Source organism: Cucurbita moschata, unplaced genomic scaffold (genome assembly GCF_002738365.1).
Source record: "Cucurbita moschata cultivar Rifu unplaced genomic scaffold, Cmos_1.0 Cmo_Scf00034, whole genome shotgun sequence".
Classification (NCBI taxonomy): Eukaryota; Viridiplantae; Streptophyta; class Magnoliopsida; order Cucurbitales; family Cucurbitaceae; genus Cucurbita; species Cucurbita moschata.
The window spans coordinates 669,087-687,016 of NW_019268550.1; the positions used below are offsets into that span (position 1 = coordinate 669,087).

Sequence of the window (17,930 nt, forward strand, 5' to 3'; positions counted from 1 at the left end):
AACTTTATTAAGTTCTGTGGCCGACTTACAGAAAATCAAAATCTTAAAAGAACACTCAAATGGGTGTCCTTCATACTATTATTTATAATCTTCTTTGAATCATAATTACGTTTACTTTACAATGCCCAAGTGACTACAAGTTTTTCCTTCGATGTGTATAAATTATATAATATAATACAATATATTAATTTAAAAAAAAAAATATATATTTGATACCCAAATCTCTGTTTTTGAGAAAATGGAATATACCTTTTAACACACAGACGGTTGTGGAACCCACAAACGTCTGATTGGTTGTCCTCTGTCGTGTTACGGACTGGGGGATCAGGTGTGTGCAGAACTACGTTAAGCTGGTGTTGCCCCGAAGTTATTTTCTCAAAAATTAAATATCATTCAATTTTACATTTTTTTTCTATTTTTTTTAAAAGGTTATTTGGGGAAATTTTTTAGATGTATTTTTCCATCTAAATTATTTTTATTAATTTGGTAAATATAAATTAAGTATTGGTCTAAAGTTGAAATTTTTAATTTTGTTTGATAAAAAGTTGCTATTTGTGCTTGGTAAGGAAATGTAGCGGGATAAATGCTAAATTTCAAACCAAAGTTATAAATGGTAGCTTAGCTACCTCAAATAATATGTAATTGAGCTCTTAGAACTATATGGCGTGTCGAGGCTAAGTAGATATGGTGCACGTTGTACCAAAAAGAACTTGAAAATTGAAGTTCAAGGGTAGGTTTTAAAAGAGACATGAATCTTCCATAGTTCTATTAAAAAAAGTCTTAAATCGTGATATCTCGAGGAGGGTGAACTAAACATACTCTCTCGGTATATTTACATATTTGGGTTCACCGGTTGGAGAAAAGAGTGAACTGATTGCGCCTTCACTCCCATTAAAAGCTCAAAAGGGCTTCATCATCACGCCCATTCTGAGCATACCCCCAGATATCAAAGCAGCCCAAAAAACTACTATCGACTTTCCATTATCAGGGGGAATTCCATGAACCCCCGCGCCGAAATAAAAAGAAGGAAAAAAACCCGCCATTTAATCAACCCTGAAACTACTTTCCGTGCATCAGCTTACGCAGAAGGACGAAATGAAGGGCAAAGATTTCGAAAGAAGGTAAAAAAACAATCTTTGAAGATTTCGGTAAACAATAATGATACCAATAGCAAAGAAGCAAAAACATAAGCGGGCTGGTGGAGAGTTGGTGCGTTGCGTTTGATTTCACGTCGTAAACGACATATCGTCTCATTGGCTTGCAAGTAGCAAAATGAAGTTAAATAAATGGAACGATCAGTCGCCAAACCGTTGGCGACCCCACTCCCGAGTCCCACACGAACTGGGGTGAAGAAAAAACGCGCTAGTGGTTCAGATTAACCGCGAAAGGAAACTTCTTGTAGTGGGATGAAGTGTGGGGAATCAACAGAAAGTGAAACCCCACGTACCAAGAAACCTAATACGCCATTTTCGTTCGCAATTCGATCAAAATGCAACCCACAACCTCAACCCTCCACTTGTAGATTCAACGAAGATCTCAATTCCCCCACTCGAATTCTATTTTTTAACTGATCGATCTTGCGAGGGCGTATAAGATCGAAATGCAGAGGATCCCTGATCACTATGGCAGTTGATCTCTCTTCCTTTTCACTTCATAAAGACCCTTCACCAAACCTCACCATCCTAACTCACACGCATCCAGTTTCCGATTCAGGGGGCGACGGAGTTTCAGAGAGAAAAAAAGTATGGCGAGGCAGGATATTGAGAGCAGGGAAGTGGCTGGGGGAGTAGCGAAGAACAGAGGAAGTACTAGCTTTTCCTCTTCCTCTTATGTGATTGAAGATACCGAAACCCAATGGACTTCATGGCTTGTTCCTATGTTTGTTGTGGCTAATATTGCTGTGTTCGTTGTGGTTATGTATATCAATAATTGCCCCAAGCACAATGATGGTCTCCAGGGGAAGTGTGTGGCAAGGTTTCTAGAGAGGTTTTCTTTTCAGCCTTTGAGGGAAAATCCTCTCTTCGGCCCTTCTGCTGCCACGTAAGACTTCTTTTACTTCCCTTTTTATATTCCACTTGTGTTGGAATTTGTTATCATCGCGTTGCTTGTTTGAGAAATGGAATGTTATTTTGAATATGGGGTTTGATTAGTTGTAGTTATGTAATTAAGTTTTGATGTTTATTCTGAAGTTGTTTCTTGCTTAACCATTGTTATTATGTGGTTTTGTCTAATTTGCTTGGTTTACTTATAATTAAAACCCCTGCGATCAATAGTTTCAGAGGACTTTTGCTGAATTATTGCTTGGGGCACGGTTGGGTCTTAATCAGAATCTCATTAATTGCTTCTGTTTATTGAATTTCTGATAGATTTGTGGGGTTTTGATTTCTTTTGTACTTCTTCACAATGCCTTCTGAATGATGAATGACTCGTCCAAGTAACTTTATAGATGAGCCCTAGGGAGAACAATGCATATTAGTTAGCATTGAAGAAGGCTTTTGGATACACTTTTTTCTAAACTTGAGCTAAGTGGTGAACTTTCTTGGTCTTAAGATGGACGATTGGAATGTCTTTCAAACTTGAAAAGAACCAACAAATAAGGAGTTCTTTCTTTTATTGCAGATTGGAGAAGATGGGAGCTCTAGAGTCAACTAAAGTTGTGAATAAACATCAAGCATGGAGGTTGATTACCTGTATCTGGTTACATGCCGGTGTCTTTCATCTCATTGCTAACATGCTATGTCTGGTCTTTATTGGCATTCGCCTTGAGCAGCAATTCGGGTTTGGTATGTGCTGTTCTTTCCTTTATGAACTTAATCTTCTCAATAAGGCAATCGTTGCTTTTAAATCGCTAACGTAAAGGAATTTCTGCTATTAAAAGTCTCTAGTCTTCTATTCAAATGCAATTTAGATTCTTCTTCAGATGGTTAAAATAATATGGAGATCCTTGCCAGATGCATTAACATATAACATATTACCCATATAATAATTTATTGAGAGGCTGTTCTTGGAGAATCAAGCCCATAGCGTATTGTGAGATCCCACATCGGTTGGAGAGGGGAACGAAACATTCTGTATGAGGGTATGGAAACTTCTCCTAGCAGACGCGTTTTAAAAACCTTAAGGAGAAGCCCGAAAGGGAAAACTCTAGTGGGCTTGGGCTGTTACACGTACATTCTCTTTTCACTCCAAGAGAATAGCTGTTGTACTTCTTTTAAGGCTTACTTTTTTGAGGCTGAAGTATCTTTACTGCAAGCTGATTTGTTCCTGTAATCACTTGTGCAGTGCGAATTGGAGTTATTTACGTGGTCTCAGGATTAGGAGGGAGTGTACTGTCTTCTTTGTTCATTCAGAACAACATCTCTGTGGGTGCTTCTGGTGCTCTTTTCGGTCTTCTTGGAGCAATGCTTTCAGAACTGTTCACAAACTGGACTATCTATACCAACAAGGTTGTAGATTTTAGACAAGAGAGCCAAATGCTTTACCTTTTACATAATAAATCCAACATAGTTTCTCTCGCGTTGTTTATGTTTGATCCTGTGATGTATTTGGTGCATCTTACTTCTATAGGCTGCAGCATTGATCACACTTCTGGTTATTATTGCCATTAATCTCGGGATTGGAATTCTGCCACATGTTAATAACTTTGCCCACGTTGGCGGATTTTTTACTGGATTTCTACTTGGATTCGTGTTGCTTCCCCGTCCCAAGTATGGATGGTTAGAGCAACGGAATCTTCCCGGTGGTGGAGTTGGTCTGAGGTCCAAATACAACACTTACCAATATCTTCTGTGGATTGTTTCAGCAGTTCTACTGATTGCAGGGTAAGTCCATGCTCATATTTTCTTTATGTAATCTCTGAAATTTATATATAGACATGGGAAGAACACTGAATCAAAATGGTGATTTTGGCCTTGCTGCTTTTGTATAATTGTCTTGATATCAGAACAAAATGAGTCCTTTTCATGACTGCATACCAATTGGTTGTAAATATGCAGGTTCACCGTTGCGCTGGTGATGCTGTTCCGTGGGGAAAATGCGAACAGTCGCTGCCATTGGTGCCACTATTTGAACTGTGTTCCCACTTCAAGATGGAAATGTGATTAGCAATATCTTTAGAGAGATTTCATCATTTGGAGAATTAAATTTCTCCTGTAATTGTGCAGTTCATTAGAAATATATAGTCAGCACGTACAGTTTCTAGTTGCTTAGATGAACAATGGTAATGGTGCTATATGGAAGCATACGCTATTGTTTATGGGTTGTGTTCTCATCACTTGTAGTAATGGTTTGTATTGTTTCCAACAACTTTGGTGATTTATAAATATGAACAGATATATAAACAAAAGCAACTGCTAGTCAAATACTGAATCATATCCCCAAACTTCTAATCTCTATGTTTCCCTAGGTTAAAACTTTATTGTCAAGATTAATGCACATCAAACTGCAGAACAACTTTAGCCATAGGAGGCTCAACCGTTATAGCACTTGTCAAGAGCTGCTCGAACTTCATAATGTACGGTTCGCCCGACCTAGGAATGCCTTGCCTTGATGCAGCGATGAGACACAAAGATCTTGCTAATTTCCTGGACCGCCGCAGCGATTTTAGTAACTTCCAAGTGAGACTCTTCATATTTCAACTCATCAGCTACCACCTTACCTGGCTTTGGCAGGGCTTCAAATTTGATCTCAATTCCAACGGCAGGTTCTAACTCTGTTCTCTTCTCTTGCACTCTTCTTTAGCCTTGTTTATGAATCTTACATTGAAGCTTGAACATTAGGATAGTTTTTTTGTTAACAAATACAAAAGAAAGAGATCTCATCAGTATTAACCAATACCCTTGTGACTGTTTCTGAAATTGAAACACTCCAGAAACATTCTTTCATTAGGCTTATAGCTAGGTTGATACGCTAACCCCTTAAGTTCAATCAATGGGTTGTCAAGTTTGATTGAAGTTCTGTATATAAAGCAACACTAAGAATAATTGAACAAAATTATTCTTAGTTCTCATAACCTTTTGTTGGTTTTGTCAAGACTCTAATACTTTTGTGTCTCCATTTTGAGTTCTTTCTTTTTATACTGTTCACACTGTAAAGCATATCCATGTGAACTGCATCAGTAGACGACAACAAAGAGGACCTAGAAAGAAGACTTCTTATGATGTACTGAAAGAAGAGAGACAGTAATATTTAGACTTTCCTGTGAAAAACATAAACTAACTGAAAGAAAGTTTTGAAGTTGCTGTTTGCATTACAAAACAAGAGGGTGAACTGTAGCAGAATGAGGGAACGTATAAGACTCATATCAGTAGTTTGATATTCCAAAATCGAGCCAACCAAAGAATCTATTGAGAAAAAGAAATTGCCTCTTAACCACTGACATGATTGTGCACATCAGGTTTTGTCTTCATGCTGCTCTCAATGATGATTTTCTGAAGGTGGAAGGGTCAACCAAACAGGAACTGTGGTAAATGCATTTGGATTTCACCTCCCAAATGAGGAGTAATTAATTGTTTCTTTTAGGAAAGTTAGCTGCATTGCATGCTCTCAAGAAAGATCCACTTCTCGTGAGGTAAAGATAAGTGACTGAAAAGTTTCGTCCTTTTGCTTTAATCTCCAAGGTCCCTGTAAGGAAATCATATGGTAGCAGTAACAATGAACTTAGGGGGGGAAAATAAGGCTGAGAACCATCATGAACTATCAAGCTTGAAGCTGTGGTCAATCAGACATGCTTGGATTTGCCGACAGAGGACAGGTTTGATTTTGTACCATATGAATGTGCTCCTTCTCATTCACTTTCACTGACTGTGTAACTCAGTGGCCTTTTGTGAGCATCCGAGGCTCCATTTTGTATTTACATTCCTTCTTTGAACCCATTGCAGCAACTTGCTGTAGTTCGGCCATGTGGGTGTCGAGACACACAGAAAGTTGCTTAAAAAGCTAACTTATTAAAAGGGTTTTCATTAGTCCGTGAATGGATAGTGATTTACAACTCCTAATTACACCATCTCTGTTGCTTTTTTAGGGCTTCTTTTCTGCTCATTAATTCCCACCAAACATTAGCTTTTTCACTTTGCGAGCTGTGGATTTATCTATCCCTTTTGTCATGGCCCGTGATTTTCTTTTTTGGATTAAACTGTTTGTTAAGTTACCCTTTTGAAACGATTGCTAATGTTTGATAATTCCTGTCAACTTTATAATGACGTTGATATGATATTATGTCATGATGGTTATGATATTTTATTATATGGTAACTTTTCTGCTTGAAAGTTGTTGGAATAGTAGCCATTACTTAATTATATGAAACCATCTTTGGAGGAAGTGTTGATGGATTAGGTTATGATTTGCAAAAATCAAAATGTTCGTTCATACATCATATTCTCAAACGTAATAAAGAGTTTGAGAATAATATTTAGACCAGCTGAACAATTTGGTCGACAGTGTGTACAGATTGAGGAGATGAACAGAGGTTGATTGGTCAAATCGGAGTACAATTCAAATTTCAAAGGCATTGGCTTAGCACTCGAAACATGGAAGTATTGTACGTTCATGGTCAACAAGTTGTAGACTAGACATCAGAAGAGGTCAAATAATTACAATTACATTGCTGCTGAACAAAAGAAAGCACACGCCCACACACAGCATAATAAAAAACGAGAAGTTACAAAAACAAACAAAGATCATCTTGATTTGGCACTTGCAAACTTAGTCATGCGATCAGCTACAGAATTGGCATTGTTTGATGAATTGGGTTCGTGGGAGATCCCGCTGTTTGAAAAGCTCCATGCATCCCAAGATACCTGAGAATGCCGCTTGTTCGATCCGAGTTTCTCTAACTCCAGCCTCTGTCTTGGAGCACTTTGTGACCTGACTTTTGCTTTGGACGATTCTGTGTTGGCCATATAGTTTGGATAACCTGCATAGCCGCTGAAATATCCCCATGCATACTCACTTCTTGTCGGCGAAAATGTAGCTCTTTTTGCGCTATTACCACGCCTGGAGTTGGCAGAATGCACTTGAGGGCTATTTTCTGCTGTTCTTGGAGCTGCTTCATATTTTCCAAGAGGGTATTTTAAAGAGCTCAAGGATGCTTCCCCCGAGGAAAGACTCGAAACTGGTTTTGCAGCCTTCGACGAATGTTTTAATGGGGAGTCGATTGTCGTAAAGCTCTGGTTTTTAAACTCTGGAGCCATTTGAGAGTTCTTAAAGCTGCTGATGTTTCCTTGAGACTTCAGATGAGGTTTCCATGTATCAACTTCAAGGATTTTGTCTGTTTTCTCATCCACAGCATGAATGTTTTTTAGAGCCAAATCTCGATTATTCCACAAGTTTTCTTCCATCCAACGGTCTAACCAGCTTGACCCGACTGGCGCTCCATCCACAACACTGACATCCTTTAAGTTTGAATTTGAACCACATCTCTGCAAGAGTTGGTAGCAAAAGTTGAAAATAAACATTACTTTTTGGTGACAAAATCAGTCTGCCATAACTTGAACGAACTTAAACAATAGCGCAAATAAGAATGAAAAACCACACTAGAGCTTAGAAAAACTAATGAAATCAAAGTCATTCAGCTACAAATGACATTATGTTGTATACCTTCAGAAGTGCAGAGTTGTCAAATTTATTACTAAGATGGGCACAGAATTGATGTTCATTTCCATTGGGAGTTGCTTGGACCTATCAACAAAAGGAAAATAATTGAAGATCATTCTCTAATAATCGCCACAGGTTGCCTGTGGAAAAAGTGGCAAACAGAACTTGCACAATTTGGATGACCAAATTCTTTGCTCTTTTCTATCCAAACAAAACAATTAATTCAACATAAACTTAAGAATCCTAGGAAGCTATGAGTTCCTAGGTAGGAGGAGATGGTGTGCAACAACAGCATTCATAGGAAAAAAAAAAGAGAATGTACTTGAAATAGCATGACAATATTGGAAACTGGACATCAATGGTAGGGGGAAACGAACACGTACATGGATATGAGAGAGCGAGGACTTGCTGGTAGAATGCAAAGAATCCGATAAGTTCGAGCGACCAGCACAAGCTCGAGATTGCAATCTAACCAGTGTCTGCATTCGCCTTAGCATGTCAGCCATTTGCTTTCTCACAATGTGACCTCTCACCAAAGCTTGAAGCCTTACTAATGCCTTTAGTGCTCTAAGTGCCCGCCTTGCCTTCAAAATGTCCCTCCAAAAGTTAGACATAATAATAACCAAAACCCCTACTGCAACTCATATTCAAAAAAGTCCCTTGAATTACTTTATTCCTTCAAATAAATGTGGAAAGAGCTATGATGGGGGAAGGGGACCAATGCATAAAATAATTTCAACCAACGCCAGAATGCAGCTTTAATACAACCATTTGAGCTAAACAAAAGCTAAGATAAAGTCACTTTAATTATTTTAAGCAGACCATTTAATTAATTTAGCAGGTAAGGCTCTTGATTTCTCCCCTGAATTAAAAACAAATCCCAGAAAACTTGAAAGGGACTGACCCAGCAGTGTGTTTTATGATTATGGCAAAGCAATAAGCAATTATATTAAGCATGGAAGATTCTTGACAAGAGGAAGTGCAATCATGTCATCAAAGTATGAACAATCTGGTCGCTAAGGGAATTGGAGAAGGAACAGGAAGATGCCAACACGTGTAGACGCAATACACGTGCAACCATTAGAACAGTGGAGGGACATACTACACAATTGGACATGCGTGGACAATACGGAGTTGGATGTTCTGAGATGCTGAGTTCACTCATCCACTTGTGTCGGCGCATTAACACAACTCATTTTTCTTTCCACCCACTTAATTTTCCGGGAAAATTCTCAGGACCACTTCATGTTTTGTGCTTGAATGTGGATGAAAAATCCAGACCAGAACACAAAGGAAGAGGAAAGTGAAGAATCGGGTAAAGGAACATGGAAACGCAATCCCTAATACCCATGTGAAGTTCTTTCTTTTACTTTTTGAAAAGATAAAAGTTGCTTTTTGAAACAAATGCTGGAGATGTAGATTAGGTAAGTTTCTTTCCAATTTGGTCAACAGGGAAGATGGGGAATTCAAAATTGTAGGTTTGAACACAAATGATATCAAATTCTAGAGGAACTATGGATGAACGCAAACTTTCTAAGAAATCGAGTTTGAAAAACAAGCACCAGCAAAACCCCACATCGAAGTAACTCAAAAAGGTAAAAATGAAAGTCTCAAACAAGGGCTGACCCCCAACATTGCCAAAATCCTTCTCTATTGGAGGTCAAATGGGAATAATTGCAGCCGTAATGGAAGGGGAAATTTCTAAAGAGAGAATGTAACACAGAGAGCAAAAGAGCCAACTCACCAAATAACCCCGAAAGGCGGACTGGATTTTAACGGCAGCCGCCTCCTCCATCCAACGGCGGTTAACAGTAGCGTGAGTGGTGGTGCTGCTGCTGGTGAGACGAACAACCTCGGCAGCGGCATGGGCGGCGGCTAAAGCTGCCTCGGCGACGGCAGCGGTGGCGGCGGCGACTGCAATCGCGTGCTTGTTGGCATCGAGAGGTTCGGTGTAGGAAGAGGAGGGGCCAAATGCATTGGGCTGGGATTGCGTCGTGTAAGGGCGAGATTGATCGTTGTGGGCGGACTTGGCGAAGCCCCAGCGCCTGTTCTTCTTCTTGTTGAGGCCTTGAGTGGAGTCGGGTGGGTCAAGAGGGGGCTTTTTTGAACGGAAAAGTCGCCGGAGAAAGCCCATGGATGGAAGTGGAAAGCTAGGAGAAGGAGGTGGGGAAATGTGGAAGAAGCATGGCTGGGAAAATATCAGAGAATGGATGAGAAGAGAGAGTTTTAATTTGGGGCAGAGAGGCAGAGGCAGAGGCAGAGGCAGAGGCAGAAGTAGAAGAAGTATAAAGAAGTTGAAGAAGTGAGGTTGGATTTGGGAAATGGGAATTGTGATGTGAGCAGCTTCTGAGCAACGCGCTTCTCTCTACTGTCTACATCACGCGCTTACCTTTCATGTTTATGTGGTTCACGACTTGCTATGCTTTTAATTTCTTAAAACCACATTTGTATACCTCTCCTCTTTATTTTTCCAATACAATAATAATAAATAACTTAACAACTTCTTTTTTTTATTTATTTATTAAAAAAAAACATTATTTAAAGCTTTTATGAAAGTACAAATTTCAAAATTAAAACAGATTATTTCCCTCCTGCTTTAATAATTATATCAAATAGATATTGATTTCAGACCGATTTAAAATATGAAAATTGTTTTAGGTCGCCGGGTAAGATCACACATCGATTGGAAAGAGAAAATAAACATTTTGAAAAAAAAAATTCAGACGCATTTTAAAATCGTGAGACTGATGGCTACATATAACGAGATAAAAAGGGACAATATCTATTAACGGTGCACTTTCAACTGCCCCACAGCACTCCGGGCTTGGGTTACTGGCACCACAAATGGTGCACAACCATTCAGGTTGAGCAGCTGAGCTGAGCAGCTCTGAGGCTGTGCCTCTGCCTGACCCACCACCAAACCCACCAGTCCCACCAACACAACCACAACTTGCGGCCTATCAATCTGTTGCTTTGATGATTTCTTCAGGGTTTTTAGTGTTATTTATAGGAGTTCAAAGGCTCAACTTTGCATGAATCACCTACATACCAATTCTGAGTTCATTGCTTTTGTGTTGTGTAACCAAAAACAACTTGAAATGCAATTTGAAACTGAAACGATCATTCACCTCCATTGATTAACAGCAGTTCATCAGACACAACAGCCTTTAATTTGTTTGTAATCAAATAAGATGGTTTCACAATGCACTGTGGTTTGAATGATTACAGCAAAAAGGAAAAGAAAAATGGGAGACAAAATGTGATATCAAAGCAATTTTAATGCAGGAGAAGACACTCGATTCTTGCTAAATCTTGATGGTAAATCATAAAAAAAGCTCAAACAGAAAAAAGTTCATAAAAAATATAGAGAAGAGAAACAAAAAAAAAGAAAGGTGAATGAATGATTAAGTTGCTGTTGATCCTCGTTGATCAGAAATTTCAGGAGGTGCTGTCCAATAGTTCTTGACTGCAAATAGAATTTTCTCATTCTGATGCGATGATCCATCTTCATGATTCACAATTTCACTGCTCCAATTCAACTTATCCGCTATCGTCTTGATTTTCGCTAACATCTCGACGTTCTCTCGGACGATTACGCTTCCTTCTGGCCTCAGAATTCTGTCCATTTCAAGTAGAATGTCTTCCATTTCACATCTGCAAAGCAATTTCAACATAGCAGCTTGAGACAAACACAGACTCCACATGTTCACTAAAGAACTTCCCATAAAGGCAATACCTATTCTCATAGAGGCTAAAAACTGAATCTGCATGAATGAAGTCATAAGTTCTTGGATAAGTAGACATTGCCTCACACCTGCAATCCATCCACATCCACAGTTCATAAATTACTTGACATGAAAAACATGAATGTTATCTACACTTGCTTAAAACACTTACCAGTCTTGATACGTGCCGATCAAACCCCTGTCGTATACGACACCGAGCGTATTGAGTTTGACATCCACAGGGACTACGTTCATCACCCAAACTGGATCATGAACTAGAGCAGCAGCAAATCCACCCAAGAAAGCATTCATGTCTAAGAAATTGCGGTAGCGTCCAGGCTGACTCAAACGATTGTTGATGGTTCTGTAATATGATAACCTCTTGTTCCATAGTTGAGAATCATGAATGAAAGTTTGTTCTGTCACCCCTTTCACATTTCCTCTGCTAATCCTTTGTGGGATTGCATTTAGCCTTTCTGGCCATTTTGGCAACTTCCCTCCTGCAATTTCCTCGCTGCTTGAAACTTCTGGCAAGTGTGTCAAACAAGCTTCCATATCCGTATACCTAAGAGAACAAAATCAAACTCTACATAAGAAAAGAGTAAGTATGTAAAGTTGAGCAGGGGTATGAAGAAGAAGATACCAAGCTTTGTCAGGATCTTGGGCATTACAGAAAGGTGGATTCTTGTTGATCTTGCGGTTGGCTTTGCAGTTCAAGTGATTGATGGGCTTTTGCCAAATGGCAAGATCACCCTCTTCCACTATCTTAGTCCAGCAGAGGCTTTTGGCTACCTTTTCAATGGAGACCTGTTCAGAGTTCAAATCTTCCTTTGTTCTTTCCCACCCTTTCCAGTGTTTCTTCCAGTTGATTGGAGGGCCTGATAAGATCCAGTACCCCCCGGGGCGTAGAACTCGATCCACTTCAATCAGGTAAATCCCATCTGCGACAAACGAAGATAGAACGAGTAATATAATTAAGAACTCTTTGGATTGTTGGGAGGGAGTCTACATTCGCTAGTTAAAGTGGACAATATCATTACGATCGTAGAAGTTGGAGGTAAAAAGTACCATATTGTGGCCAAGGAATGAGGCAGCGAGAGCAATGAGCCATGTCAAAGGCAGAGGAAGGATAAGGGAGCCTCTTAGAGGCAAGAATGCCAATGAGCGCAGGCACACCCCTTTCCAAAGCAAATTGAACTTGGGCTTCATGGGTGTCCCGCGGTGCAAACGACATCGTTAGGATGCCTCTCGACAGTAAATAAGCTCCCCAACTTCCCACCTTCATCATCAACAATTCCAAAAAAAAAAGAAAAAACATTAATTTTGTATCTAATAAGCATTATTTTAGTATAAAATAATAAATAAAAAAGTGACAAATTTCTGATCAAATTATGACAGGGAGGAAACATGGGATTTCTCAAACCAAATTCTGCTCCATGACTGCCACGTGGACCTGTCCAGTTAGGGTCCAGCCGAGAAAATGAAGCGTTGAGTGAACCTATGACACGGATTTCACTGCCTTCTTTTTTTTCTTTTTAAAGTAATTTTTATTTTAGATTTTTTATATTTTCCATATGTATAATAATAATAATAATATTCTAAAATAATCGAACGCTGTCCTGTTGTTTCCACTTAAATTGAGCATTGTAGGGAATGTTTGTCGACAAGAGGAAATTTACATTTTAATTTTTATTTTGAGCATTTCTAATATTTTAGAAGATCTCTAATTTAAATGGAAAATAATATTGGGGAAATATTTTATTAAAGAAATACCAAAATTGGAGGATAATTTTGGTGTTAATTTTTGAAATAGTTATTAATTAAAAAAGTATAGAAAGGAATTGAAAAGCTTGATTACCCCACAGCCGGTATCAATGGCGGTTCTGATGGACCCATCTTTGAGACTGATCAGCTTCCCAATATTATCGATGTACGCATCAGCTCCATTTGGGAACATAGTCCCGCCGCCGGGAAACCTAAACGTCTCACCTTCATATCTAATCCAATTCTGCACAGCCTTCTCCACCGTCAGATCCTTATGAGGCACATTCACGTACCACGCCAAATCCCTACTCACCGGCCACGAAAACGGATTCCGGTACCCTGGCGGCGGAGGAATACGGCACTTCAAAACCTCCTCCTTTTCGGGGCAGTGTCGCTCTCTATAAATGAGGCGGTCTCTGTCGAATTTCAGAGACCTTTGGGTGTCTTCGCAGGGCGTGTACTCGCTGTACTCCACCCCGCATGCCGGAAAGAAGAGGGGTTTGGTGGGTGTAGTGGGGACGGTGATGTTTTGGGGGGTGGTGCGGAGGAGGGCGGTGGGGGTGGAGGCTTGGTGGCGGAGGCCGAGTAAGTAGGAGAAAATGCAGAGGAAGAGGAGTAGAGCGATGACGTAGATTCTTCTCCTTGGGGAGATGGGCTTTGAGAAAAGCTTGGGGGCCATTGGAATTGTTGATTTTGGGGGTCTAGTTGGGCATGGCGTTGTTTTGAGGATGGAGAAATGGAATTATGGAAAGCTCATTTATACAAGGCAAGGGATTACAGGGAGATGCTTTTTTCCGTGTGCCCAACATTTGGAAGGTCAGTGCCGGTGGAACGGCGAGGTCAAATATGGTATATTAATTAATTTTTCTAAATTACAAATACTGTTTTTCAACTTTTTCTCTTTTTTTTTCTTTTTTTAATTACATTTTTTTTTTAATTTTATTAATTGAATCAGAAATTATGACCCGAATATTAAGATATTAAGATAATGGTTTTGAAATATTTATGGATATGATTTTCTTTTTTTCATCAATAATAAAAATTATTATTAAAAACATTTATCTATGAGTTAGTTTTTGAAAATGCAATCAATAAAATAAAATAATTTAAATAAATAGAATTATTAATTTAAATATTTGAAAATGTAATAAATAAAATAAAATAATTTATCTAATAGAAAGATAAATAATTCAATAAATTCTATAGAATTCTAATCTCACTTTCGAAAACTATTTTTTAAAAATTGTTCTATAAAATCACTCGATTTTTTTTTTTCTGGAAGATGAATGAGGTTGGTGACGAGATTATATATATTTAAACTAAACGTTAGATTATATTATAAAAAAATATGTTTAAAATATTAAAATTTAAAAATTAAAAAATTAGGTTAATAGAATATATTATTGAGATTTTTTTTAGAAAGAATTATTTGGGAGGGAAAGAAATAGACGGTGGGGATAGAAAAGGAAGGTTTCTTGATCCAGCCTTGTATACATCTGTAACTGTAGGTCTACGGTTTTGGGGTGTATTTAGAATTTCAAGAAATTTTAGGGGGAACGGGTGATAATACAAAAGTTGAGGGAGTAGCCTGATATTTTAAAGAACTGAGCCGCTATTTTTATTATATATTCATACCGCGTTCGAGTTGAGGCGCGCCGTGGTCGTTTACTTCTAAAGTTCTGTGACTGAGGGTTTTAGGGAGTAACCACAGAGCGCGGCAACAGTTTCTCCATCGAACATCAATGGCGGACGATGATTACAATGACCTCGACATGGGGTTCTCTCTCTTTCTATATGCTTTTATTTATTCAATATGTTCTTCTCGAATCTTTTAATGTTCCTCTGGTCAATTGTTTTCTTAGAGAATCTGTCAAAGCCTTTCGGAACTAAGTTCGTTCCTTTAAGTTCAACTCGGTTAGTACGGACTTGGAACTGAATTTGTGAAGGAAAATAGTTCGGTTAGGATGAAGTATCATTTAGCTGTTTAGAAGGAGATGCTATCACGTATTGGAACCAGACTCGGTTGTGCGAGAGATTCTGCACTGTCTGCTTTTATGTAGTTATAAGCGAGGAGTTTAAAAGAGTTACTTTGGCAAATGTTTGATTTTTCTGGCTGCCTTACAGCTCACAATACCAATGTTTAAGGTTCAATGATCTTAGATAGCTGCTTGTGACATATTCAATTAGGGTTTTTCTTTAGGTATAAATTATGGACTTCTTCTGCCTTAAAAGCACAGGGCTGCTGGACAAACGTTACTCAAAATTTCTACTTCTTTTACCTTCATAATCAGATACCAAATTAAGTTTGTAACTGCCACTCGTCATTGTAATATTCCGGAAACTACACTCTAAGCCTTGGGATGTAAATAGATGTTTACGACCTTATGCATCTTATTGTATGCTTATGTTCATAAGCATTATGCTTTAGTGAACTACGTTATGTTAGGTCAGTTTTGCTAATTGTTGGGCAATACAAGTTTCATTCATTAGTGAAAAGGAACTTTGATAACCTTCATGTTTATAATGGATTACTATGTCTAAGATTTAAACATTGTAAGTTGAAGGATTATTTTTAAAGCTTTCCTGTTAGTAGTTTATTTAATTGGATAGGCCTCTTGCTGCATATATACATTAAATCTTGTATTATCAGTTCTTCAAAGTAGGCTTTTATTCACTTTATTCCCTGTTTCTGATGCCCCTTTTTATTTGCTTGAAGAATCGGCCCTGCTTCTAGAATACAGTTAGCTCAGCAGATTGCTGTACCAGCTGCATTTTTTAAAAAAAAATATCTGTTAACTTAGACTGATAGACCGTGTTTAGTGTTTTATATCACATTTTACGTCACATTTTTTGGATTTTATATCTGTGGTTGAGGAGTGGAAATCTAAATTTTGGGGCTACACAAATGGTTTGCTATTAGAAGTAAATATAATAAGATCCCATTCTTAGCTGTAGTTTGACCACACTGGTATAGTCTTGTTTTGTGAAAGTCCTTTATATTTTCATCTAGGCTGATTGGGAGGTTCAAATATCTTTCAGCTTTTCTATTAATTTAGTGGTTTTGTTGCAGATATGACGATGAGCCACCAGAACCAGAATTGGAGGTATGAAATAATTAATTCAACTTTATTTAAAAGAAAGTAGATAACTGTTCTTTTTGAAGTTGATTAATTATAGTGGAACTGAAAATGATGTACAGGAAGGTGCTGAAGAAGAATTGGATAATAATAACAATGATGATGTTCCTGGTGAACCTGTTGAAGCAGAGGAAAAGGAAGATGAAGAACCTGTTGAACGTGTGCGTAAAACCTCAAAATTTATGACAAAATATGAACGTGCTAGAATTTTGGGTACACGTGCCCTCCAAATCAGGTTCTCTTTTTAACATTTGCTATATCCAAATTTTTTACGGGCATCAAGTTGATAATTGATATGATGGTTCTTTTTCCTATTTGGCAGCATGAATGCTCCTGTGATGGTTGAATTGGAGGGCGAGACTGATCCACTTGAGGTTAGATTTTTTCAAATGTTAAGCTAAGATCTTTGGAAAGCTCTCTTTTGGTTTGGGCATCCAGCTAGATGTATTTTTGTTGCCTCATATGTGCATGCCATGGTTAGTACGCCTACTCAAAAGAAAAGGGTTAAATTTAAATCATACAAAAATGCCCTCAAACTTTGAGGTTGGGGGTTAAATTTCAACTATTTCAAACAATAGAGTATAATTGAAACTAGCATCAAAGCTTCAGTAAGTTAGTCAAACTGATTTGACCGCTTACAGTTTGTAATTGTAATAGCTCTGCTGATATAGGGAATGTGGATTTATGCTTATCCATTTGAGTGATTCGCATGTTGTTGGTTGTTTGTGGCGTTGGTCTTTGATATCTCATCTAATCCTGTGCTTTTTAGATTGCAATGAAGGAGCTTCGTGAGCGGAAGATACCCTTCACCATCCGTCGCTACCTGCCAGATGGAAGGTTAGGGCTTTTAGATCTTATTCTTTTATCTTTTAACTTTTGATTGCCTGAAGGTGGGGGTACCGAAAATTGAAAACAAGTGTAACCAACTGATTTTGGTTTCTTATGTATAAGTTTAAAGAGACCGGCTGTATAAGTTTTGGACTAGTTTTAGCGAAAAAGAGATTTTCCTAAGGTTTTGGTTCTCGCAATTTTCCAATACGAAAATCATTCTAGTTTTCTGTAGGATAAGATAAAGAATGGTACTTGAGTGAAACTTTCTCTGTCTGTTAATTCTGCGCAGTTATGAAGACTGGGGCGTTGATGAACTGATTGTGGAGGACTCTTGGAAGAGGCAAGTTGGTGGCGCTTGACTGATCTTTAGTTAGTTGTGTGGGCGTCACCATATGCGAGATGATAGTTAGAACTACATAGCCATTAGGTCACGGTGTTCCCATTTATGCAGCTTGTGAAAACACTACTGTTTTGTTGCATAACTCTACTCTATAATATATTGGAAAGGAATCACTATTGACAAACACCTATTTATGACTATAAACCATGCCATTAACACTGGATATTCTGTAATCTTCAATTGTGCGCTTCTTAAAAATTGCTTTTCAACGTTAACATTAGTTTGTTATATGTACGTTTCCAAAGCACTAGGAAAGTACGTATAAATAATGCTCATGAAAGTAATGTAAAATAACATAAGAGAATGGTTAAATTATATAAAATATCCATCAATCTTTGATCTGATTTCAATTACACTTTAGGAAAGTATCCTTTATTTTAAAGAAAATCTCTTCAAGGGTATTTTTTGGGGCAATTTAATTTTTTTTTAGTTTCGAACGACAATACATTTCTTAACATTAACGCACCAATACTAAACAAA

At 38.1% G+C, this 17,930-nt stretch overlaps 4 protein-coding genes across 4 annotated transcripts; 2 read left to right on the forward strand and 2 right to left on the reverse strand.

The window, feature by feature from the left end:
• The first annotated feature begins 1,409 nt into the window (after positions 1–1,409).
• On the forward strand, positions 1,410–4,273 carry LOC111430803 (RHOMBOID-like protein 3). Its single transcript, XM_023067214.1, has 5 exons — positions 1,410–2,040; positions 2,620–2,783; positions 3,283–3,446; positions 3,568–3,821; positions 3,996–4,273. The coding sequence occupies exons 1-5, from the start codon at positions 1,745–1,747 to the stop codon at positions 4,102–4,104; spliced, it is 987 nt and encodes a 328-aa protein (XP_022922982.1). The 5' UTR covers positions 1,410–1,744; the 3' UTR covers positions 4,105–4,273.
• A 2,198-nt stretch (positions 4,274–6,471) lies between these two features.
• On the reverse strand, positions 6,472–9,940 carry LOC111430776 (protein IQ-DOMAIN 14-like). The gene is made up of 4 exons (XM_023067180.1): positions 9,338–9,940; positions 7,977–8,177; positions 7,597–7,677; positions 6,472–7,418 (listed from the first exon to the last, which is right to left on the reverse strand). The coding sequence occupies exons 1-4, from the start codon at positions 9,725–9,727 to the stop codon at positions 6,678–6,680; spliced, it is 1,413 nt and encodes a 470-aa protein (XP_022922948.1). The 5' UTR covers positions 9,728–9,940; the 3' UTR covers positions 6,472–6,677.
• Positions 9,941–10,744: 804 nt separating this feature from the next.
• LOC111430500 (probable methyltransferase PMT15) lies at positions 10,745–13,817 on the reverse strand. The gene is made up of 6 exons (XM_023066764.1): positions 13,177–13,817; positions 12,387–12,597; positions 11,962–12,259; positions 11,491–11,883; positions 11,330–11,407; positions 10,745–11,247 (listed from the first exon to the last, which is right to left on the reverse strand). Exons 1-6 carry the CDS (start codon positions 13,759–13,761, stop codon positions 10,998–11,000), a joined length of 1,815 nt encoding a protein of 604 aa, XP_022922532.1. The 5' UTR covers positions 13,762–13,817; the 3' UTR covers positions 10,745–10,997.
• Positions 13,818–14,701: 884 nt separating this feature from the next.
• Positions 14,702–17,623, forward strand: LOC111430903 (DNA-directed RNA polymerases II, IV and V subunit 6A-like). Its single transcript, XM_023067383.1, has 6 exons — positions 14,702–14,859; positions 16,153–16,186; positions 16,282–16,454; positions 16,542–16,593; positions 16,989–17,056; positions 17,340–17,623. The coding sequence occupies exons 1-6, from the start codon at positions 14,825–14,827 to the stop codon at positions 17,407–17,409; spliced, it is 432 nt and encodes a 143-aa protein (XP_022923151.1). The 5' UTR covers positions 14,702–14,824; the 3' UTR covers positions 17,410–17,623.
• The last annotated feature ends 307 nt before the right edge of the window (positions 17,624–17,930 follow it).

Coding starts and splice junctions, on each gene's coding strand:
- LOC111430803 (XM_023067214.1), top strand. CDS start 1,745: ATGGCGAGGCAGGATATTGAGAGCAGGGAAGTGGCTGGGGGAGTAGCG. Junction 3,447..3,567: donor GGACTATCTATACCAACAAG/GTTGTAGATTTT, acceptor TTACTTCTATAG/GCTGCAGCATTGATCACACT. Junction 3,822..3,995: donor GCAGTTCTACTGATTGCAGG/GTAAGTCCATGC, acceptor GTAAATATGCAG/GTTCACCGTTGCGCTGGTGA.
- LOC111430776 (XM_023067180.1), bottom strand. CDS start 9,727: ATGGGCTTTCTCCGGCGACTTTTCCGTTCAAAAAAGCCCCCTCTTGAC. Junction 8,178..9,337: donor CCGCCTTTCGGGGTTATTTG/GTGAGTTGGCTC, acceptor GACATTTTGAAG/GCAAGGCGGGCACTTAGAGC. Junction 7,678..7,976: donor CCTCGCTCTCTCATATCCAT/GTACGTGTTCGT, acceptor TTTTGTTGATAG/GTCCAAGCAACTCCCAATGG.
- LOC111430500 (XM_023066764.1), bottom strand. CDS start 13,761: ATGGCCCCCAAGCTTTTCTCAAAGCCCATCTCCCCAAGGAGAAGAATC. Junction 11,408..11,490: donor ATCGGCACGTATCAAGACTG/GTAAGTGTTTTA, acceptor GATGGATTGCAG/GTGTGAGGCAATGTCTACTT. Junction 11,248..11,329: donor TTTAGCCTCTATGAGAATAG/GTATTGCCTTTA, acceptor ATTGCTTTGCAG/ATGTGAAATGGAAGACATTC.
- LOC111430903 (XM_023067383.1), top strand. CDS start 14,825: ATGGCGGACGATGATTACAATGACCTCGACATGGG. Junction 14,860..16,152: donor TACAATGACCTCGACATGGG/GTTCTCTCTCTT, acceptor GTTTTGTTGCAG/ATATGACGATGAGCCACCAG. Junction 16,187..16,281: donor CACCAGAACCAGAATTGGAG/GTATGAAATAAT, acceptor AATGATGTACAG/GAAGGTGCTGAAGAAGAATT.